The 24,978-nt window shown below is 42.1% G+C and overlaps 1 protein-coding gene across 22 annotated transcripts in view; it reads left to right on the forward strand.

Moving 5' to 3' along the window:
* The window catches only part of depdc5 (DEP domain containing 5, GATOR1 subcomplex subunit), a 225,134-nt gene that overhangs the window by 18,688 nt on the left and 181,468 nt on the right, over nucleotides 1-24,978 (forward strand). For 21 of the 22 annotated variants that reach the window (XM_061838768.1, XM_061838770.1, XM_061838766.1 and 18 more), the window contains 9 exons: nucleotides 1,565-1,648; nucleotides 1,718-1,767; nucleotides 8,490-8,559; nucleotides 18,926-19,004; nucleotides 19,081-19,142; nucleotides 20,813-20,882; nucleotides 20,978-21,050; nucleotides 21,123-21,226; nucleotides 21,304-21,378. In XM_061838768.1, coding sequence (XP_061694752.1) covers nucleotides 1,565-1,648; nucleotides 1,718-1,767; nucleotides 8,490-8,559; nucleotides 18,926-19,004; nucleotides 19,081-19,142; nucleotides 20,813-20,882; nucleotides 20,978-21,050; nucleotides 21,123-21,226; nucleotides 21,304-21,378 — 667 coding nt within the window. The remainder of the gene's footprint in view (nucleotides 1-1,564; nucleotides 1,649-1,717; nucleotides 1,768-8,489; nucleotides 8,560-18,925; nucleotides 19,005-19,080; nucleotides 19,143-20,812; nucleotides 20,883-20,977; nucleotides 21,051-21,122; nucleotides 21,227-21,303; nucleotides 21,379-24,978) is intronic. The other variant, XM_061838772.1, reaches the window with a different exon arrangement.

Here is a 24,978-nt window from a genome sequence, read left to right on the forward strand (position 1 = left end):
CACCTCTTATTTACATGGATGTTACAAAAAGGAGACTGGAGCACAAAACATAGTTGGAAACACTTGTTTGTGCGTGTGCGTGTGCGTGTGCGTGTGCGTGTGCGTGTGCGTGTGTGTGTGCGTGTGTGTGTGTGTTGTGTGTGTGTGTGTGGGTGGGTTGGGTGTGCATGTGGGTGGAAGATTGCAAGTACATGTGTGGTCCTCATTTTTTTAACAGACAACAGGTGCTCCTGGCTCTAACAGTTGAGATGATTAGATGGTCTTGTTCTTGTGCGGTCGCCATGTTATCTAAAGCAGAGCAAAGCATTTCTTTATCGGAAGCAGATGATGATAATTATATACACAATTATTCCGACAATAAGTAGTATTTACAGTTGCAATTGATTTGACTGGATAAAAGCCCACTGATTGTGGGGAAAAAATGGGATGGGGTGGTGTCAGAATACATTTTATTGATGTACTTTAACAAAGTGCAATCGTGAGAGAACAAAATTGTTGTTGATCTGCACATTTTGTACTGGTATTCTTGCTCCCATAGAGCTGCATTTAATAAAAAAAAAAAAAAAAAAAAAACGTATTGGCAGCCAGATATTTACAGTTCTATGTCAAAAGACACAAAATCTTTTACAAATGACACTATATACAAATAAACTAGCTTTTGGTTTTCTTATATCCTGTGCCCAACAGCGATGCAGTGTACAGTAAATGTCTTCCGTTTCAAGTCCCAGCGACTCGAACGCTTCTGATCGCAGCAGGCGGCAGAGCTCAGAGAACAAATCATTTCATAAACAAATTCAGTTAATTACATCTACTGAAACGATTTAGCGATCATCACCTTGGCCATCTGTCACACAATGACTGTATTGAGCAAATAGCACACTGTATGCACAGTTATGTAGTATCCTGTTATTGTCACAATAAATAATACAATCCCAGATTGGATGCTACACAATTAAAAAAGGAACTCTGCAGCATGCAACACTCATGTGAGTAAGGAAGATTAACGTTAAACCCACCAATTTGCTCTTCACCTTTATCTCGAGTGGCATACTCTGCAGCGAGAGGTCGCTGTTAAAATTAATGTTGCTCACCTTGCATTTCACCATGAAATGTGGCCACATTTTCAACAATTTCTTTTTTCTTTCTCTCTTCGGCATCACTGTCTTGGTGATTTGTAAGTGTTATGCTTGACTTCCATGTCCATACATTGGTGACCAAAGCACGTTGTGTCAAGCCACGGGGAGCCGAAGCAGAGGGATACTGAAGTTGAAAGATTAATGAACCACTTACGGCTCTGTTCATTTGAATGGGATAAATAAATAAATGGGGTCTGTCTCTGTCCGCCACCATGTCCATCAGAGTACTGTATATTTTTCAGATTGGTAAATTAATAGAAAAACATAGTACAATCACAAAAGATACGAATTGGTCGATCACATGAAATTTCAAGAAAATATCGTTTGTGGGTGTAATGTGACAAGATGTACAAGATTAAAGGGGTATGAGTACTTTACAAGTTACTGTATATTTTCTAGACTAACTTTTCCCCCCCTCCCCATTAAAGGATGTCACTCTGGACTTGATGGAACTGACATTTAAGGACCAGTACATCGGCAGGGGGGACATGTGGAGACTAAAAAAGAGTTTGGTATGGTTTGCAAAAATATACATCAGGATTTAACTCTTTTAGGTCATTACTTCATTTTCCTTATTGTAGGTGAGCACATGTGCGTATGTGTCACAGAAAGTGGAGTTTGCTGGAATCAGGTATGTAAGTATAATCTACAAAGGACAAGGGCTAGCTGAATAATGTCTCATGAAATTAATATTTCAGATCAGTATCAATATTTTTTTGATTCAATAAGGACAGAAAAAAGCAGATTTAAATGTATTTAATTATTAATTTAAAAAAGAGGCCAACACTACAAAAGCACTACTTCCTAATCCGACCCTTATTCACACACATATTTTACTTCAGTTAATCTTCATTCATTCTTTCTAATTGTTCCTCCACCCGCTCCTTGCTTTCACTGCATATCAACAATATCATCTGCGAACCTCATGGTAGAAGGGGATTTCAGTCTAATCTCATCTGTCAGCCTATCCATTACCACAGCAAACAGGAAGGGGCTCAGAACTAATCCCTGATGCAGTCCCACCTCCACCTTAAATTAAATAAACTAGCACACTTTTCTTCCATTCTTTAGGCATTTTCTCGATCGCTAAAACAATATATGCTACAATGTAAAATTATTGTGTGGCTCATCAACTTTATTCCTCTGTAGTTCTCACAGCTCTGCAAATCGTCTTGTTAAAAATGGGAACTAGCAGACTTTTCTTCCATTCTTCAGGCATCTTCTTGCCTACGAGCATTCTGTTGAATAAGTTGGTCAAAAAATCCACAGCCACCTCTCCATATTGCTTCCATACCTCCACAAGTATGTAATCCGGCCCACCTGCCTTTACAGTTTTCATCCTTTGTAGTGCCTTTCAGAATCAGCTTTATTGGCCAAGTGTGTAAAAACACACAAGGAATTTTTCTCTGGCAGTTGTTGCTGCCCAGGTACAACATTCATTCATAACAAAGAACTTGGAACAACATAGCAACAAGAACAAAGAACTCGCAACAACATAGCAACAAGAACAAAGAACAAGACATTTCTTTTTATAGGAGCGATTCTTTATAAGAGTCGCGCAAGATGTAAAATCATCTAGAACAGGTAAGAGCTAAATGTGTTAATGTCCCACATTGTGTTAAGCTTGTACAGAGCACCCTTATAGACCAGAGCAATGTCAATTGTACAAAGGGGGCAGTTTAAAGTGAACAAAATATAATACTATATATATATATATATATAACTAATACTGGTTGGACCAGCAGGATGTGAATGAGTGTCCTAACATGGCACAAGGTAGAAAAATAGTAGGTTCGACAATCAAAAATTTAAAGACTTAATTGCCAGAGGGGAAAAAAACAGTTTGAATGCCTGCTACTTTTGACTTTCATCGATCTGTAGCGCCTTTCCGACGGAAGTTGCTGAAAGAGCTGGTGGCCAGGATGTGGAGGATGTGAAAGGATCCTGCTTGCTCTGCACCTAGTTTGCGTTGTGTGCAACTCCTCAATAGTGGGTAGCGTGGTGCCGATGATCCGTTTAGTGGTGTTGATTGATTTTTGCAATCTGAGTTTGTCCTTTTTTTGTGGTGGCCCCAAACCAGACTGTGATGGAGGTACACAGTAATGATTTTATAACCGCTTTGTGGAACTGTCTCAGCAGCTGGAGTGACAGGCCGTGCTTCCTCAGAACCCGCAAAAAGTAAATCAGTTGCTGGGCTTTTTTGAGCATGCAGTTGATGTTAGTCCCCCACTTCAGGTCCTCTGAGACTGTAATTCCCAAGAATTTGAAGGTCTTGACTTCTACTCTTCCTTTTTTCTGATTTTATTCATTCATCAACTTCTTCCATTTCATCCATTCCATCTATTTAGCATACTACTGGCAGCAGTCAACACATTTCCATCTCTATCCTTAACCTTACTTGCTGCACATCTTCCCCATCTCTATTCCTCTGTCTGGCCAACCTGAAGAGATCCTTTTCTCATTTCTTTCTCCAACCTGGTGTACGTGTCCTCCTCTGCCTCTTGTTTAGTCACCATCTCTACCTTTCCCCTACGTCGCATCTCAAAGTATTCTTTTCGTCTGTCCTCAGTCCTCTCAGTGTCCCACTTCTTCTTTGCTCACCTTTTCTTGTACGTCTTCCTGTATTTTGGGGTTCCACCACCAAGTCTCCTTCTCCCTTTTCCTACCAGAAGACACACAAAGTACTCCCCTGCCTGTCTCTCTGATCACCTTGGCTCTAGCAGTCCAGTCTTCTGGGAGCTCCTCCTGTCCATTGAGAGCCTGTCTCACCACTTTCTAAAATGCTGCACAACATTCTTCCTTTTTCAGCTTCCACCAAATGGTTCTCTGCTCTACCTTTGTTCTATTAATCTTCCTACTCACAACAATCATCCTACGCTGTCGAGTTACACGCTTCCCCGACACTACCATTACAGTCAGTAACCTTCAGATTACATCGTCTGCACAAAATGTAATCCACCTGCGTGCTTCTACCTCCGCTCTTGTAGGTCACTATATGTTCCTCCCTCTTCTGGAAAAAGGTTTTCACTACTGCCATTTCCATCCTTCATGCAAAGTCTACCACCATCTGTCTCTCAAAGTTCCTTTCATGGATGCCGTACTTACCCATCACTTCTTCATTGCCTCTGTTTCCTTCAACAACATATCCATTACAATCTGCATCAATCACAACTAACTCTTTTTCTGGGATGCTCAGCAATACTTAATCTAGTTCCTTCCAGAATTTCTCTTTCAACTCTAGGTCACAACCTACCTGTGGGGCATAGCCGCTAACCACAAGACACATAACACCCTCAATCTGTCGATCTGATACTCTTTTCACCTCCAAGACATTTTTAACAAGCTCTTCCTTTAAAATAACCCCTACTCCATTTCTATTCCCATCAATTCCATGGTAAACTCATTTAAACCTTGCTCCTAAATTTCTAGCCCTATTACATTTCCATGTGCTCTCTTAGATGCACAGTAAATCAACCTTTCTCCGAATCATTATGTCAACCAGCTCCTGTTCTTTTCCTGTCATAGTCCCAACATTCAAAGTCCCTACACTCAGTCGTAGGCTCTGTACATTCCCCTTCTTCTTTTGCCGACAAATCCATTTACCCCCACTTCTTTGTCTTTGACCCACAGTAGATGAATTTCCACTGACCTCCTGCAGGTTAAGGGTGCCGGGGGCAGGCGTTGTTAACCCGGGGCATGACCAATCTGGTATGGTATTCTTTAGATGAACGCTCATATTATTTTGGCACAGTTTTACACCGGATTCCGTTCCTGACGCAACCCTCTGCATTTCTCCGGACTTCGACCGGCCTACAGATTGCACTAGCTTGTGCCTCCATATGGCTTTTTTGAGGTTGTCTTCAACAAATACACAGATGCAAAATGCAAATCATGTTCAAACTATATTGAATGCAATAAAAAGACAAAACTTTTAATATTCCTTACTTTTTTTTTTAAAACAATAATTAACTTTGAATATTGTGACTAACGCGTTCCAAAAAAGATGGGACAGGGTCATATTTACCACTGTGTTAGATCACCTTTTTCTTTTAGGTGGAATTCTCTCCCATTCTTGCTTGATGGATTTCAGCTCTTCTATGGTTGGGGGTCTCCGTTGTCAGATTTTATGACTTAATGTGCCACACTTTTTCAATACGAGACAGGTCAGGACTGCAGGCAGGGCAGTCTACTACCCACACTACGAAGAACACTTACTACGAAGCCAAGTTGTTGTAACACATCCAGAATGTGATTTGGCATGATCTAGGTGAAATAAGCAGGGACGTCCTTGTAAAAGACATTGCTTGGATGGCAGCATATATTTCTCCAAATACTGTATGTACCTTTCAAAATTAATGGTGCCTTCACAGATGTGTAAGTTACCCATACCATGGACACAAACACAGTCCCTTACCCTCACTGATTCTGGATTTTCAATTTTGCATCCACAACAGTCCAGATGTTACTTTTCCTCTTTGACCCAGAGGACACAACCCCAACAATTTGAAATGGAGACTCATCGGACCGCAGAACACTTTCCCTTACCCCATCTTAGATGAGCTTGTGCCCAGAGAAGCCGGCGCTGTTTGAGTGTTGTTGATGTTATGGCTTTTGCTCTGCAGGGTAGTTTTACAGTGCCTTGTGAAAGTATTCAGCCCCTTTCAACCTTTCGCCACATTTCATGCTTCAAACATGAAGATACAAAATTATTCTTTTTTTGTAAAGAATCAACAAGTGGGACACAATTGTGAAGTGGAACAAAATTTATTGGATATTTTATCCTTTTTTTAAAAAATAAAAAACTGAAAATGGGGCGTGCAATATTATTTGGCTCAATTACTTTCAGTGCCGCAAACTCACTCCAGAAGTTCAGTGAGGATCTTTGAATGATCCAATGTTGACTAATGATGATAAATAGAATCTACCTGTGTGTAATCAAGTCTCCGTATGAGTGCAATTGCTCTCAGGTTTCTGTTTAAAGTGCAGAGAGTATCATTGCTTGGGGTGAACAGGTTGGATAGGATTAGAAATGAGCTCATTAGAGGGACAGCCATAGTTGGATGTTTTGGAGACAAGGTTAGAGAGAGCAGACTTCGATAGTTTGGATATGTCCAGAGGCGAGAGAGTGAGTATATTGGTAGAAGGGTGGTGAGAATGGAGCTCCCAGGCAAAAGAGCGAGAGGATTACCAAAGAAAAGGTTGATGGATGTTGTGAGGGAGGACATGAGGACAGTGGGTGTTAGAGAGGAAGATGCACGAGCTAGGCTTAGCTGGAAAAGATGACACGCTGTGCCGACCCCTAACGGGACAAGCCGAAAGGAAACTAAGAGAAGAAGAGTATCATGAAGATCAAGGAACACACCAGGTAGGTCCGAGATACTGTTGTGGAAAAGGTCAAAGCCCGATTTGGATACGAAAAGGTTTCCCAAGCTTTAAACATCTCAAGGAGCACTGTGCAAGCAATCATACTGAAATGGAAGGAGCATCAGACCACTGCAAATCTACCAAGACCCGGCCGTCCCTTTAAACTTTCACTGCGAACAAGGAGAAGACTGATCAGAGATGCAGCCAAGAGGCCCATGATCACTGTGGTTGAACTGCAGAGATCTAGAGCTGAGGTGGGAGAGTCTGTCCATAAGACAACAATCAGTCGTGCACTGCACAAATCTGGCCTTTACAGAAGAGTCGCAAGAAGAAAGCCATTTCTCAAAGATATCCATAAAAAGTCTCATTGAAAGTTTGCCACAAGCCACCTGGGAAGATACACCAAAGATGTGGAAGAAGGTGCTCTGGTCAGATGAAACCAAAATTGAACTTTTTGGCCACAATGCAAAAAATTATGTTTGCCGTAAAAGCAATACAGCTCATCAGCCTGAACACACTGTCCCTGTTGTCAAACATGGTGGTGGCAACCTCATGGTTTGGCCCGCTTTTCTTCAGCAGGGAAGGGAAGATGGTTGAAATTGATGGGAAGATATATGAAGCCAAATACAGGACCATTATGGAAGAAAACCTGTTGGAATCTGCAAAAGACCTGAGACGGAGCTGTTCACAAACGCTTTCCATCCAACCTCACTTAGCTTGAGTTGTTTTGCAAAGAAGAATGTGCAAGAATTTCAGTCTCTCCATGAGAAAAACTGAGAGACATACTCCAAGCGACTTCCAGCTGTAATTTAGCAAAAGGTGGCGCTCCAAAGTATTATCGCAAAGGGGCCAAATAATATTGCAGGCCCCAGTTTTCAGGTTTTTATTTGTTAAAAAAAGTATAAAATATCCAATAAATTTTGTTCCACGTCACGATTGTTGATTCTTGACAAAAAAATGAAAATTTTATCTTTATTTTTGAAGCCTGAAATGTGGCGAAAGGTTGAAAAGTTCAAGGGGGCCAAATACAAGGGACTGTAATTGGACTTATGTGTAAAACCCACATTCCATCGACCTTTACCTTGTGCAGATGAACTGCCTGTTTAAGGTCATACCTCAGCATCTCAGTTGGGTTTAAATCCGGACTTTGACTTGGCCACTGCAGCCCTACGGGCACACAAGGATTGCAATCTGTAGGCCGGTCCCAAGCGCGGATGACTGCAGAGGGTTGCGTCAGGAAGGGCTTCCGTCTTGAAATTTGCCAACCAAATAAGCGTTCATCTAAAACAATCCCATACCAGGTCTGTCCTGGCCTAGGTTAACAACGTCCACCCCCCGGCACGGTCAACCTGCAGGGCGTTGGTGGAAATTCACCTCCTGTGTGTCAAAGACAAAAAAGAGGAGAAAAGCGCATTCTTCAGCAGCGGCGCAATCCAAAGAGCTGACAACTGGGTGGAGGAATTTAGAATGTTGGGATTATTACAGGGCTCATTCAGCTGTCTCAGGTTTAAAGGGAGACTGCATGTTTTAGGTTCATCGAAGAGAACACTAAGAAACTTGGATTTGGCACAGTTATGTTCTGGTGGCCGTATTTTTGCTGCAATCATCCACAGATTGTAATGCAATGCTAAGGGTGGGTACTAAAATGAAAACCCGAGACTATGAAAGCATACTGAAGCCAAATGTGCTTCCAGGTCTCAGAAAAATTATTTTGCATTCCCCAACAGAAAAAATGACCCCCCCAAAAAAATGACAACAAAATATTGTATAAGTAATATATAATACAATAAGTTATAGGAAACATTTTTTGTCCATGCCAGTTTCATTTTTGTTATTCTGTGAAATAATTGTTTGACCAAAAATATTAAGGTAATTCTTGGTTTTCATTCTTGCTCTTATCAGTAGTACATTATTTCACTGTTGGATGAGGGTTTGTTTTTCACGGAAGTGTCTTCACAATTTTGTCCATATGTGTATTTGGTGTGCTAGATCCCAGGCAAGTGAACTGTGGGTGAAGGGGGAGAAAGTGACCTGTGGATACATCAGTGAAGACACGAGGGTAAGACCGTTTATTTAGCTCTGGCCAGAATACATAGTATAGAAACCATATAAATTGATGGATTTACAGTAATATGTAATTTCTGAAGAATATGCTGCTAACTGGTGATTATTTCAGGATTGTCTGCCTTTTGCTTGAAGTTAACTGGCATAGGCTCCAGCACTCCCTCGGAGGATAAGATGCTTGGAAAATGGATGGATGGATAATCCGGTGATCAATGGATTGGAAGGGGATTTTAGAGTTTTTACGCCTGTGTCCAAACAATGTGCACGTAATTTCTGGCACCATGACAGAGCTCTGTTGGTGTGACTACTTTGGAATCATTACTTCTGAGAACAAATACGGTGGCAGCAGCTGTGAGTGCTGGAGCCTATCCTAGCTATATTAGGGCAGAAGCCGGGGTACACCCTGAACTGGTTACCAGCAAATTGCAGAGCACATAGAGATAAACAATTGTTCACACTCACATTCGCACCTCTGAGCAATTTAGAGGCTTCAATCTGCTGGAGTACACAGAGAAAACCCACGAGACATGGTGAAAACATGCAAATTCCACACTGGTGAGGCTAGGGTTTGAACCCCAGTCCTCAGAACTGTTAGGTAGATCCACTCTTCCATTGTGCCGCCTTAAATAGAACCTGTTTGACAAAATTCTTTTGGCCAAAACACCCCCCCCCCCAAAAAAAAAAAAAAAAAAAAAAAAAAAAACAACCTGGATCCAAAGAAATTCAAGATCACATGAGCTATAAATCAATATCCATCAGTCTGGAAAGGGTTACAAAGCCATCTCTAAAGTTTCAGGACTCCAACAAACTATGGTAAAAGACATGATCCACAAATTAAGACTACATGAAACAATGGAAAACCTTCCCTGGAAAAATTTCCCAAGAGCACATTGATTCATCCAGGAGTTACAAAGTAACCCAGGTCTATATCTAAAGAAATGCAGGCCTCCCTTGACATTGACATAGTTGAGGATTGATGGAAACATGCACAAATAATGGACGCATATATATATATATATATATATATATATATATATATATATATATATATATATATATATACACCATAATTTTGCAAATATAAGGTGCACTCAAAGTGTACATTTTTTTCCAAATTGGACAGTGATTGTGTTTTAGCGTGTATGTTCAATACCATATGATGGTGCTCACAAGGCAATTAGGAACAATTGCAATTTTACAGCTGTAAGCAGAAGAAGCTTACATTGCACCACACACAGCCAGCGTAGGCAAGTCATTACTCAAGATGCTCTTGACACTCACGGTGTCACACTGAAACAAAAGTTTTTACACCACAGCAAACAGAATAACTAGCACATAATAAAATCAATAAATAATGACTGAAGAAATAATTGACACAAAACATCCTCTTTAAACTCGATTTACATTCTTCCAGCATGCTTTACGGCACTCCCAGCGGCACTGAGGATCTCCTTAGTCCCACTCCAGACTTGCAGTTCCACAGTTCTTCTCTGGGAACTGTCGTAGGATTTCTCAAGCTCTCCAAAGATGTATGTAGCTCCTTCTTACCTCAAACACCCTCAGGCTGTCTGAGGTAAATCTTTTTTGGCATAAAACCACACTGTTGCTTGGAAATACTCCCTTCTGAAAATAGCATAGTCAAATTTGCTGACAACACAACAGTGGTCGGTCTGATCTCAAAGGGAGATAAGGCACTGTGCAGATAGGCGGTCCAGAAGTGCACAACCTAATGCACAGATGAAAATTTGGCATAGTACACAATAAAAACAAAAGAGATCATCGTGGACTTCAGGTGAAACAGAAATGAACCGGCTGCGCTCTTCGTCAATGGTGAGTGTGTGGAGAGAGTACGCACATTCAGGTTCCTGGGAGTGCTGGACATCATCACAGCGGCCCCTTAAGAATGTTCAATAGCGTCTCCACTTGCTGAGAGTCCTCAGGAAGAATGTGGACACCGCTCATCTATTGAGAGCCCGCTGACATACTGTGCCTCTGTTTGGTACAGGAGCTGTCCTGAGGCTGACAGAGCAAGCCTTCAGGGAACAATAAAAACAGCATAGAAGATCGATGGCTGCTCTCTCCCTTCCATGGCAGGAGACATTTCATTTCATTTGAGCTCTTGCGATCTGGAAGGCGGTACAGATGTGCAAAAGCAAGAACCAACAGACAAAGGAAGTGTTTTTTTTCCCCGAGAGCCTACCACCCTGAACTCTCATCTTTTCTCGAGATGCGCTATTAATGCAAAGGGACACTGATTCCAATATCTTGAGCTATGCTTTTTAAGGCCATTTTACACATATTTTTATTTTTGTATTTTAATCTTTTATGTATGTACTGACTCAGGAGAGGCTCTCAAATTTCGTTGTACATTTATATGTTGCCTTTTTTTCCTTTTCGGCTTGTATGATTTCTTGTATTTTGGGGTTCCACCACCAAGTCTCCTTCTCCCCTTTCCTACCGGAAGGCACCCTAAGTACTCTCCTGCCTGCCTCTTTGAGTACCTTGGCAGTAGTATTCCAGTCTTCTGGGAGCTCTTCCTGTCCATCTAGAGCTTGTCTCACCCTTTTCCGAAAGGCCACACAACATTCTTCCTTTCTCAACTTCCACCACCTGATTCTCTGCTCTACATTTGTATTCTTAATCTTCCCACTTGCTACCAGAGTCATCCTACACACCACCATCCTATGCTGTAGGGCTACACTCTTCCACACACAATACCCTAAATTTCACCCCATCACTCGATCTGATAGTCTTTTCACCTCCAAGACATTCTTAGCCAGCTCTTCCTTTAAAATGACCCCTACTCCATTTCTATTCCATGGTAAAATAATTTAAACCCTGTGCCTAAACTTCTAGATTTATTCCCTTTCCACTTGCTCTCTTGGATGCACAGTACATCAACCTTTCTCCTAATCATCATTTCAACTAACTCCTGAGCTTTTCCTGTCATAGTCCAAACATTCAAAGTCCCTACACACAGTTGTAGGGTCTGTGCATGCCTCCTCTTCTTCTGCCGATTAAGCCGCATTCCTCCTCTTTTTTTTTTGTCTTTGACCTACATTATCTGAATTTCTAGCCTTGCAGATTAACAGTGCCGGGGGCGTGCTTAATTATCCCGGGCCACGACCTATCCGTTATGGAATTCGTCTGATGGTTGGCACAGTTTTACGCCGGATGCCCTTCCTGCCACAACCCTCCGCATTTATCCGGGCTTGGGACCGGCCTACAGGACGCACAGGAATTGTGGCCCCCTTCAGGCTGCATATAGTTATAAGTTGACAATAAATGATATTAATTCCTTTAATAACTCATCTCCTTCAGTTTCCTCTTCCTCATTGTCTTCTTTATTCATTCAGTTCTTAGGTAAGGTACCCTAGAAAGCAGTTTTTCTTTGTTCTGCAGAAAAAACATCTTGTAACTGATGCAGCACATATATATTTAGCCTTTGTGACCTTGGTTTCACCACTTTCCATGGTTGCAGTGTATGATCTCCAGCATTTGTCTGGGGTAGCTGTTGCTGCTGATATAATAGGCTGTTTCGTCCTCTTTAAATGCTGCTAGCTAGAGCCATTTCACATATCCACCATCTGCACACAGATGTAACTGAGAATTTTACTCTGTGGCGGACTAATATCGAAGGACATTAGTCTGAGGTTCTGCCTGTGCGCTCGAGACCTGCTTTGTTTGGATAAGTTATAGAAGTTGACGAGACTAGAAAAAATACTTAACCAGCTTCTGCAAAGAAGTAATAGCAGTTATACTCTTTTACAATGGTTTAAAGGTCACAATTATTTTATTCATCACTTGCTTATTTAGCCACTAATGCACAAGACTTCTGCACTGGAAAATGTAATATCAGTGCAAGTGACGTCAAAGTTCATCATCACATGACAAAGTCATATCACCTTACACGTCTTTGATTGGTTTTCCTGGGCATAGGTATTATCACTATATAAGCCTGCCCGGCTGATCGTGGTGCCTAAATCCTCTGTATTTGGGGGAGATTGCCATACCATGAAGATAATGGCGCGCTACTCTTTACATTTTGACAAACTAAATCAACAGCTTTCAAGTATTGTAGTATTCTTCTGGCAATGTATGCCCGCATAATTTCACCGCATTTATATATACCTCTACTTGCGAAATTAATCCATTCCAGAAGCCATTGCGTAATGTGAATTCTTCGTGAGTCTTCTTCTTTTCCTTTCGGCTTGTCCCGTTAGGGGTCGCCACAGCGTGTCATCTTTTTCCATCTTAGCCTATCTCCTGCATCGTCCTCTCTCACCCCAACTGCCCTCGTGTCTTCCGTCACCACATCCACAAACCTTCTCTTTAGTCTTCCTCTCCCTCTTTTGCCTGGGAGCTCCATCCTCAGCATCCTTCTACCAATATACTCACTCTCTCGCCTCTGAACATGTCCAAACCATCGAAGTCTGCTCTCTCGAATCTTGTCTCCAAAACATCCAGCTTTGGCTGTCCCTCTAATGAGCTCATTTCTAATCCTATCCAACCTGGTCACTGGTTGCATCTCTGCTCTTTGCAGATGATGTGGTTCTGTTGGCTTCATCAAGCCGTGATCTTCGATGCTCATTGGAGCGCTTCACAGCCGTGTGTGAAGCAGCTGGGATGAGAAACGGCACCTCCAAATCAGAGACCATGCATCATCAGTTGGAAATGGGGGCGTGCCCGCTCCGGGTCAGGGATGAGATCCTTCCCCAAGTGAAGGAGTTCAATTATCTTGGGGTCTTGTTCACGAGTTAGTGGAAAAATGGATCGACAAGTAGGACGGTGCATTGTCTGTGGTGATGTTGACTTGGTATCGGCGCATTGTGGTGAAGAGGGAGTTAAGTCAAAGGGCGAAGCTTTCAATTTACCAGTTGATTTACATTCATACCCCCGCCTATGGTCACGAGCTTTGGGTCATCACCAAAAGAACAATATCCCGGATACAAGTGACCGAAATGAGCTTCCTCCGCTGAGTGTCCAGGCTCTTCCTTTGATATAGGGTAAGAAACTCCGTCAGCCGTTAGGGGTTCAGTGTCGAGCTGCTGCTCCTCCCCATTGAGAGGAGCCAGATGAGGTGCCTGGGGCATCTGATCCGTATCAATCCTGGAGGCCTCCCTGGTGAGGTGTTCAGGGCACGTCCCACCGGAAAGAGACCCAGGGACGTCCCAGCAACAGGTCGTATCTCGAAAAACTTTTTTTTTTTTTTTTTTTGTCCTGACCATGGAACACTGGACCAGCTCAACACTCTTTGCAGGGTCCTTGAGGATGCATGGGAGTTCATCCATCCAGTTTAAATGTGTTTTGTGGAGATGGAGAATGTGTTCAACCGTGTCCCTTGGGCATTCCTTTTCAGGGTGCTTTAAGAGTATGGGGTACTGAATCCCCTGATTTTGCCTGTTTGGTCCCATTATGACCATTGTCAAGAGTTTGGCAGTAAGTCGGACTCCTTTCTGGTAAGAGAACTGTGATGGCAGCGTGCATGGACGCAGCAGTTTATGGTTCTCCCAATCAGTGTTTTTATGTGTATTTTCTCTTTGTTTTGTTGGGGCACTGTGCTCACGTATGCCTTGGCACTATACTTCTACACCTGCCAGGAACTTCTGGACCTGGATAACACACTCCATAACTGGGATCGGACTAAGAACTTTGGTAAAAGCAGATTGAAGGGGTTTTCGTGCATGATGATTTGTGCAACAGCAGCGTGATTGAGAGACTGTTCACCTGACATTGCCCATTAAATGCTGGCCCTTTCACCTCCCGAGGGAGCTAACTGTAGCCATCATCATGGCTGTTTACGTTCCATCAGATGCGCACACTAAAGGTGCTCTCTTTCTCTCCAGCTGAACTTCGTACATGAACAGCAATGGGCACGCCCAGTAGGTGTTCACACGCTCGCCAGGTACTTTAGCAGGGCATATCTGAAGACTGTATTCCTAAAGTTCCACCAGCATGTTAAATGTCCATCAAGAGGTGGAAACACTAGAGACCATGTGTACAACAACATTGACTAATGGCTACAGAACCACACATCTCCCCCCACATTGGTGAGTCAGACCGCATTTGCCAATTGTTTATCCATTCATACTTTTCATCACATCCAGGCCCACCACAATGACTGGAATAAACTGGGCAGAGTTTACACTCTGTGAACTTCAGGACTGCTTCTAACATGCAGACTGTGAACTATTGGTACACCAGGGCCTGGAGAGATACACTGGGGCTTTACTGGATCATTTAGAATTCTGTAGGGAAACTGTGTGTTTGAAGAAAAGTATGGATGACCAGCCAGGCACTGCATTCAAGTCAGGGGAATGCTCTTTACAGCACGGCTTGAGCAAAATTGGAAAAAAGGTTATTAAAAATGCCAAAACGCCTCTTGCATCTTCCTCTCTAACCCCAACTGCCCTCATGTCTTCCCACACCACATCCATAAACCTTCTCTTTGGTCATACTCTCGCCCTTTTGCCTGGCAGCTCCAGCCTCAGCACCCTACCACCAATATACTCACTCTCTCGCCTCTGAACATGTCCAAACCATCAAAGTCTGCTCTTTCGAACCTTGTCAGCAAAACATCCAACTTTGGCTGTCCCTCTAATGAGCTCATTTTCAATCCTATCCAACCTGCTCACTCCGAGTGAGAACCTCAACATCTTCATTTCTGCCACCTCCAGTTCTCCTTCCTGTTGTTTCTTCAGTGCAACCGTCTCTTATCCGTACATCATGGCCGGCCTCACCACTGTTTTGTAAACTTTGCCCTTCATCCTAGCAGACACTCTTCTGTCACATAACACACCAGACACCTTTCGCCAGCTGTTCAAACCTGCTTGTACCCGTTTCTTCACTTCCTGACCACACACACCATTGCTCTGGGTTGTTGACCCTGAATGTTTGAAGTCGTCCACCCTCGCTATCTCTTCTCCCTGTAGCCTCACTCTCCCCCTTCCACTTTTCTCATTCACGTACATATATTCTGTTTTACTTTGGCTAATCTTCTTTCCTTTCCAGTGCATGTCTCCATCTTTCTAACTGTTCCTCTGCATGCTCCCTGCTTTCACTGCATATCACAATATCATCTGCGAACATCATGGTCCTAGAGGATTCCAGTCTAACCTCATCTGTCAGCCTATCCATTACCACTGCAAACAGGAAGGGGCTCAGAGCTGATCCCTGATGCATTCCCGCCTCCACCTTAAATTCCTCTGTCACACCAGCGGCACACCTCACCATTGTTCTGCTGCCATCATACATGTCCTGTACTATTTTAACATACTTCTCTGCCAGACCGGACTTACGCATGCCGTACCACAGTTCCTCTCTTGGTACTCTGTCTTAGGCTTTCTCTAGATCCACAAAGACACAATGTAGCTCCTTCTGACCTTCTCTGTACTTTTCCACTAGCATCCTCGAGGCAAATAATGAATCTGTGGTACTTTTTCTAGGCATGAAACCATACTGTTGCTCGCAGATACTTACTTCTGTCCTGAGTCTAGCCTCCACTACTCTTTCCCATAACTTCATTGTGTGGCTCATCAACTTTATTCCTCTATAGTTCCCACAGCTCTGAACATCCTCTTTGTTCTTAAAAATGGGAACTACAACACTTTTCCTCCATTCTTCAGGCATCTTTTCGTCCGCTAGTATTCTGTTGAATAAGTTGGTCAAAAACTCCACAGCCATCTCTCCAAATTGCTTCCATACCTCCATGGGTATGTCATCAGGACCAACTGCCTTTCCATTTTTCATCCTTTGTAGTGTCTTTCTGACTTCCCCCTTGGTAATCATTCCCACTTCCTGGTCCTTCACACTTGCCTCCTCAACTCTTCCTTCTCTCTCATTTTCTTCATTCATCACCTTCTCAAAGTATTCTTTCCATCTATTTAGCACACTACTGGCACCAGTCAACACATTTCCATCTCTATCCTTAATCACCCTTACCTGCTGCACATCTTTCCCATCGGTATCCCTCTGTCTGGCCAACCTGTAGAGATCCTTTTCTCCTTCTTTCGTGTCCAACCTGGTGTACACGTCTTCATATGCCTCTTGTTTAGCCTTTGCCACCTCTACCTTTGCCCTACGTCGTATCTCGATATACTCCTTCCGCCTCTCCTCAGTCCTCTCTGTATCCCACTTCTTCTTCCCTAATCTCTTTCCTTGTATGACTCCCTGTATTTTGGGGTTCCACCACCAAGTCTCCTTCTCCCCTTTCCTACCAGATGACACACCAAGTACTCTCCTGCCTGTCTCTCTGATCACCTTGGCTGTCGTCGTCCAGTCTTCCGGGAGCTTCGGTTGTCCATCGAGAGCCTGTCTCACCTCTTTCCGAAAGGCCGCACAACTTTCTTCCTTTCTCAGCTTCCACCACCTGCTTCTCTGCTCTACCTTTGTCTTCTTAATCTTCCTACCCATCACCAGAGTCATCCTACACACGACCATCCTATGCTGTCGAGCTACACTCTCCTCTACCACTACTTTACAGTTAGTAACCTCCTTCAGATTACATCGTCTGCACAAAATATAATCCACCTGCGTGCTTCTACCTCCGCTCTTGTAGGTCACTATATGTTCCTCCCTCTTCTGGAAATAAGTGTTCACTACAGCCACCTCCATCCTTTTTGCAAAGTCCACCACCATCTATCCCTCAAAGTTCCTTTCCTGGATGCTGTACTTACCCATCACTTCTTCATCGCCCCTGTTTCCTTTACCAATATGTCCATTACAATCTGCACCAATCACAACTCTCTCGCTGTCTGGGATGCTCAGAACTACTTCATCTAGTTCCTTCCAGAATTTCTCTTTCAACTCTAGGTCACATCCTACCTTTGGGGCAGAGACGCTAACCACATTATACATAACACCCTCAATTTCAAATTTTAGTCTCATCACTCGATCTGATACTCTTTTCACCTCCAAGACATTCTTAGCCAGCTCTTCCTTTAAAACAGCCACTACTCCATTTCTCTTCCCATCTACTCTGTGGTAGAATAATTTAAACCCTGCTCCTAAACTTCTAGCCTTACTTCCTTTCCACCTGCTCTCTTGGATGCACAGAATATCAACCTTTCTCCTAATCATCATGTCAACCAACTCCTGAGCTTTTCCTGTCATAGTCCCAACATTCAAAGTCCCTACACTCAGTTGTAGGCTCTGTGCATTCCTCTTTTTCTTCTGACGATGGATCCAGTTTCCTCCTCTTCTTTGTCTTCGACCCACAGTAGCTGATGCCCTGCAGGTTCGCAGTGCCGGGGCGGGCGTTGTTAACCCGGGCCACGACCGATCCCGTATGGGATTCTTTAGATGAACGCTCATATTTGTTTGGCACAGTTTTTACGCCGGATGCCCTTCCTGACGCAACCCTCTGCATTTGTCCGGGCTTGGGACTGGCCTACAGATTGCACTGGTTTGTGGCCCCATAGGGCTGCATTTCTGAGGACATGCACTAGCTAATCAAAAGAAAAAGATGACAGGACAAAAAACAGCACACTATGTGGGAAATGAGCAAGGCAGTGCTATTGATGAGTGGTATGCTGGAATACTTGTTTTAGTTTCCAAACACTTATAAGAACATGTTAGTTATGTTTGTACAACTTGTGTTGTTATTCGTTATCACAGCACAGGTAGTTAAAGCCTATATCATAGGGCAAACTCGATAGCTTTTCGCTTACCCCAATAAATTATCCTCATTTCCATCACAGTATATAGTCATATAAGTGGTATTTTCCTCACAAAGCATTAAAATGAACTCTGACCTAATTTTATAATGCATGACATGTTCATAAACAAGTAAATAGATGATTATCAAGACTAAAATAACTATCTTAACATTTGTCTTTTGTGTTTTCCGGGCATTGGATTTTTTTTTCCTCAGCAAGAAAGCAATGTTCCTCTGATCCTACCCAAACATACATCATTGGAGAGACAAAGATGTTCACCACTGAGCATACAAGCGTTTTTGGAAAGTCAAAAGATATAAGAGAGAAACAAAATGTCCACTAAAGATGACACAAATGAATTGGCTGGGTCTCAGGAGGATTGTTTTGGGTTTAGTTTTTTTAGGCCACACCTTTAAATTGTAGCAAACATGTCAGTGCTATGGTGCACACAAAATATTTCCAAAAACTCCTTAAATATGTATGTGTATTTTATGATTATAAAATGAGCGACTGCTTTCTTTTCTGGCCTGCGGTTGTATGAGAATAAGTCATTAACATCCAAGGTAAGTGTAATTGCAAAATGTATCTACCTTTATTATGAACTCACCGCCGCCCCATAAATTTTAATCTTTAATATCAGCACATTGAACAGTGATTTTTAGTTTGTATTCTTTTTACAATAAACCCTTTGACCTTGTGATACAGGTTGTGTTCAGATCCACATCTGCAATGGTTTACATCTTCATCCAAATGAGCTGTGAGATGTGGGACTTTGACATTAACGGTTAGTTGGTTGCCTTGGTTTGCACTAAGTTAATACTTTTAGATTTTTTTGCCTCATCTTGGCATTTCACTTTTAGGTGATTTATACTTTGAAAAGGCTGTGAATGGTTTCCTTTCAGACCTTTTTGGCAAGTGGAAGGTTTGTGAGTTATCTTTTAGTTTGGCCATTTTTTGCCTATAATGTGCTACAATGAAGAAAATAAGTATTTGAACACCCTGCTATATTGCAGGTTTTCCCACTTAGAAATCATGGAGGGGTCTGAAATTTTCATTGTAGGTACATGTCAACTGTGAGAGCGATAATCTAAAAAGAAAAATTCAGAAATCACAATGTATGATTTTATTAAACGATTTATTTGTGTGATACAGCTGCAAATAAGTATTTGAACACCTGTCTTATCAGCTAGAATTCTGACCCTCAAAGACCTGTTAGTCCGCCTTTAAAAGTCCACCTCCACTCCATGAATTATCTTGAATCAGATGCCCCTTTGTGAGGTCGTTAGCTGCATAAAGACACCTGTCCACCCACACAATCACTTAGACTCAAACTTGAACCATGGTCCAAAGACACCAGAGACAAAATTTTACAACTCCACATGGCTGGAAAGGGCTCCGGAGAAATTGCCATGCAGTTTGGTGAAAAAAGGTCCACTGTTTGAGCAATCATTAGAAAATGAAAGAACCTAAACATGACTGTCAATCTCAATCGGAGTGGAGCCCTATGCAAGATATCACCTCGTGTGGTCTCAATGATCCTTGGAAAGTTGAGGAATCAGCCCAGGACTACACGACAGGACTTGGTCAAAGGCCTGAAAAGAGCTTGCACCACCGTTTCCAAGGTGACTGTTGGAAATACACGAAGACATCATGGTTTGAAATCATGCATGGCACGGAAGGTTCCCCTGCTTAAACCAGGACATGTCAAGGCTCGTCTTAAGTTTGCCAATGACCATTTGGATGATACGGAGGAGTCATGGGAGAAAGTTTTGTGGTCAGATGAGATCATAATGGAACTTTTTGGTCATAATTCCACTAAGCGTGTTTGGAGGAAGATGAATGATGAGTTCCATCCCAAAAACACAATCCCGACTGTGAAGCATGGGGGTGGTAGCGTCATGCTTTGGGGGGGGTTTTTCTGCACATGGGACACAACAACTGCGCTGTATTAGGGGAGAGGATGACCGCCATGTGTTGTGATATTTTGGGGAACAACCTCTTTCCCTCAGTCAGAGCATTGAAGATGGGTCATGGCTGAGTCTTTCAACATGACAATGACCCGACGCACACAGCCAGGAAAACTAAGGAGTGGCTCCGTAAGAAGCATATCAAGGTTCTGGCGTGGCCGAGCCAGTCTCCAGACCTAAACCCAATAGAAAATCTTTTGAGGGAACTGAAACTCCACGTTTCTCAGCGACAGCCCAGAAACCTGTCTGATTTAGAGATCTGTGTGGAGGAGTGGGCCACAATCCCTCCTGCAGTGTGTGCAAACCTGGTGAACAACTACAGGAAAGGTTTGACTTCTGTAAATGCAAAAGCTACTGTCCCAAATAACATTGTTTTTCTCAGGTGTTCAAACACTTATTTGCAGCTGTATCACACACAAATTGTTAAAAAAAATCATACATTGTGATTTATGGATTTTTCTTTTTAGATCATCTCTCTCACAGTCTACGTGCACCTACGATGAAAATTTCAGACCCCTTCATGATTTCTATGTTGGAAAACTTGCAATACAGCAGGGTGTTCAAATACTCATTTTCTTCACTGTGTGTGTATATATAATTTCTAATTAATTGCTGTTTTCAATAGGATAAAAATTGCACTCATGAAGTGACAGTTGTGCTCTTTTCACGCACTTTCTACAATGCAAAATTAATTGGTGAGCCACTCATCACCTTGTTTGTTGCACATCAATATTACAGATATATATATATATATATACAGATACAGAGTAAGTCGTCATTTTTTCAACAGATGAATTTCCCGAGAGTCTTAGAGCGTCAGTCCAACAGGATCACGAAGGACGTTTTTATGAAGATTTTTATAGGTATTTTATGCATTCAATTGCATGAGGTTGTGCCAAAATAGAAATGACCAGTCTGTTTTCTTTTGTGATTAGAGTTGTTGCTCAGAATGAGAGGCGTGATGAATGGACATCCCTATTGGTCACTGTCAAGAATCTCTTCATTCAGTATCCTGTCCTTGTACGACTTAAAGAAGCAGGTGTGACTTTGACCGAGTATTTGTCTGGTGCGTGTTTTGGATGTGTATTAATCAAGTTATTTAATTTTTAATTCCAGATGGGCTTCCCTTTGGCTGTAATTCAACTTCTGCTCAGGGAAACTACTTGGAAGCAATCAACCTTTCTTTTAATGGTTCGTACTCTAAAGTAATTTGAAGAAATTGTAATTGTAAGAAATTGCTGTAATTTGAAATTTCTACATTTGTGTAAACCGATTTATCGTGAGCGGGTGATACCTTCCAGACCTGCCTGCAATCGGTTCCAACCTGCATTTGTAAAACTGTAAACATCTAAACGTAAAACTGCTTCTGTAATCAATGCAGCAGAAGTGAAGAAGTGTTGCGAGTTGAGTGATCAATCGTGAAGGTAAAAAAAAAAGTGTGGAAATGTTTAGTGGTTAAAAAAGTCATTTACAAAAGCACGTTCCGTCATAAATACAGTACTTAGCTATGTGTGTATAAAATTTTCATACTTCTGAAGGTGTTTATTAATGTGCCACCATAAAAATGTTGCCTGTCGGCTTTTTGATAAAACTGTCTCGACCATGCTTTTAAAGTTGAGCCCAGAGTATGTAAAACATAACCTTTAGTCAAATGACAACTGTCAATTGGCTGGTCATTTCTTTTAAATTGTGATTGTTTGAACACTGCCACATTCCTATTTATAAGAGCATGTGCAGACACAATTTCTTTTTACTTCTCTTGAAAAAATATGTTTTTAATATTTTCTACAGTTTGTGAACGTAAAATCGTTTGTTCAGAAATGGTTGCTAAATTGAGTTTGGAAAAACAACGTTAAAGGAATTAGTGCAAAAAAATTCAACCAACCATTTTTTTTTCTTTTTTTGGGTGATTTGTAAGGGTGGGACAGTGGCGACTTGTTAGCACTCTTCCCCCGCAGTTTTGAGGTGAGAAAGCAAATCCCGGCCTCACCTATGTGGATTTTGCATGTACTCCCCATCCTTGCGTGGGGTTTCTCCAGATACTCCGGTTTCCTACCACATCCCAAAATCAAGAGTGGTAGTTTGATTGAAGACTCTAACTTACCCATAGGTGTGAATGTGAGTTCAAATGCTTATTCGTTTCTATTACCATGCGATTGCCTGGCGAGCAGTTTGAGGTGTACTTCTGCTATCTTTCTTGAAGATAAGTGGGATAGGCCCCAGGAGCCGTGCTACCCTAGTAGCGATAAGAGGTATGGAAAATGGATGGGTTTGTGAAGGGTGGCACGGTGGGCCACTGGTCAACACTGTGTATAGTAGGGATGGGGGACTGCTGACCTCAACTCCGGATGTTGTGAGTAATTGGGGAGAATACTTCAAAGACCTCCTCAATTCCACCAACACACCTTCCCATGAGGAAGCTGAGTCTGGGTTCTCTGAGGCAGGCTCTTCTTTCTCTGGGGTTGAAGTCACTGAGGTGGTTAAAAAGCGACTTGGTGGCAGAGCCCCGGGGATGGATGCGATTTGCCTGGAGTTCCTAAAGGCTCTGGATGTTGTGGGGCTGTCCTGGTTGACACGCCTCTGCTCCGTATGGAAATCGCCTCTGGATTGGCAGACTGGGGTGGTGGTACCCCTTTTTAAGAAGGGGGACCAGAGGGTGTGCGTTTCACATAGTTGATGGCTCCATCACAAACTATTAATGTTTGGGGTCCCAATTTTTTCTTGGATGATTTAATTGCATACCTTTCAGTGTTAGTGGAGGATGAGCATTCTTGGCCAGGGTTTGTAAAAGTGGTTCAAATGTATTTGTAAGTCTGACGTCAATATTTTGCACTGACTCATATTTGTTTTTTCTTTCTCTTCGTTGTAATGACCAGGCTGCTCACTTGGTGTTGAGGCGGCCGGCAACATCGGCCAGCCAGATTCCTCTGTAATCTCCTGGTGCTGTCATGTCTTGAAGGCTGGTCTTGCTGCTAACACCAGGCTTGTGCTAATTAGCAGGCCACAGTCATGTACTGATGAAACAGCTGATGATCCACAAAAAAAGAAAAATACTGTCCCACAGATTTAAAAGTATCCAGGAGTCACTGCTTCTAAAATATTCCAAGTCATTTCAACTCTTGCTGCAACAGCACTTGAGATAATCTTCTCTCCATTCATCAATGATAGGGAATGGTAATTAGCTGAGAAAGTAAGGTCTTTACCTGGTTCGAATAATAACTTAATTAAAGCTGTATTCCTACGGCAACTAAATTTACCTTTTCTGTTTATCTCCGTGACTGTTTGGGGGGGGGAATAAAGTGGTGCAAGTATTGGACAAAAATGTTTAATGAATTGAATAAGGTTTCCATCTCGGCCAAGGTCCTGTCTCGTGTGTGTGTGTGTGTTTTTTTTTTTTTTTTTTTTTCTCTAATGCTTTATATATGGTGGTAGTTAAAGGAGCATCAATGTATGTCATTGTCAATTTTGCTTGGATATTTGAGGAACGTTTCGACCCTTCAAAGTTTCAATTACCTTTTGATCTGGGTTAAAAATCCGGGCTTTAAAATTGTAAAGAATTATTTCGAGTGTTGACTGTGTACAGTTTCTGTTTGACTCTTGTGTAGCTGTCATGAATGATTTTTCTTTATTGCACTGAAGTTGGTTCTCAAAGGAATTTTCCGATTTTAACTGTTGTAGAAATAATGCTCTTTTAGATAAGATGACATCTAATTGATGTTTTGCCTTTTGAAGTTGATTTTTAAGCGTTTTCTGTTAGATTAATTGATTATTATACTGGTGAGGTGTTTAATTTTTTCCTCAATTCCATTTTCATGTTTTTGTTGTTTTTCTTTTGTGAACAATGATATTCTTCCTCTCCAAACAGCTTTCCTGGTTTCCCCCAACAGAGACAAGGATAAGGTTGTAGAGTTATTGAATGTAAGAAACTAATCCCATTCCTTCCTCAAAAATTAATCAAAATCCAGGTTTTTCCACTGGCACATGAAGATTGGATGTATTTTGCAAGTACAGTGACGAAAATAAGTATTTGAACACCCTGCTATATTGGAAGTTCTCCCACTTGGAAATCATGGAGGGTTCTGAAATTTTCATTGTAGGTGCATTTCCACTGTAAGAGAAATAATCTAAAGAAAAATCCAGAAATCACAATTTATGATTTTTTTTTTTTTTAAAACGATTTGTGTGATACAGGTGCAAATAAGTATTTGAACACCTGTCTATCAGCTAGAATTCTGACCCTTAAAGATCTGTTTGTCTACCTTTTAAAAGTCCACCTTCACTCCATGTATTATCCTGAATCAGATGCACCTGTCTGAGGTTGTTAGCTGCATAAAGACACCTGTCCACCCACACAATCACTAAGACTCAAACTTGTACCATGGCCAAGACCAAAGAGCTGTCCAAAGACACCAGAAACAAAATTTTACAACTCCACACGGCTGGACGGTTCTACAGAAAAGTTACCAAGCAGCTTGGTGGAAAAAAGGTCCACTGTTGGAGCAATCATTAGAAAATGATAGTCAATTTCAATCGGAGTGGAGTCCCATGCAAGATATCACCTCATGGGTTCTCAATGATCCTTAGAAAGGTGAGGAGTCAGCACAGGACTACACGGGACAGGACTTGGTCAATGACCCTAAAAGAGCGAGCTGGGACCACCACCGTTTCCAAGGTGACTGTTAGTAATACGTAAGTCGTCATGGTTTGAAATTATGCATGGCACGGAAGGTTCCCTTCTGAAACCAGCACGTCAAGGCCCGTTTTAAGTTTGCCAATGACCATTTGGATGAT

Source organism: Syngnathoides biaculeatus, chromosome 13 (assembly GCF_019802595.1).
Source record: "Syngnathoides biaculeatus isolate LvHL_M chromosome 13, ASM1980259v1, whole genome shotgun sequence".
NCBI lineage: Eukaryota > Metazoa > Chordata > Actinopteri > Syngnathiformes > Syngnathidae > Syngnathoides > Syngnathoides biaculeatus.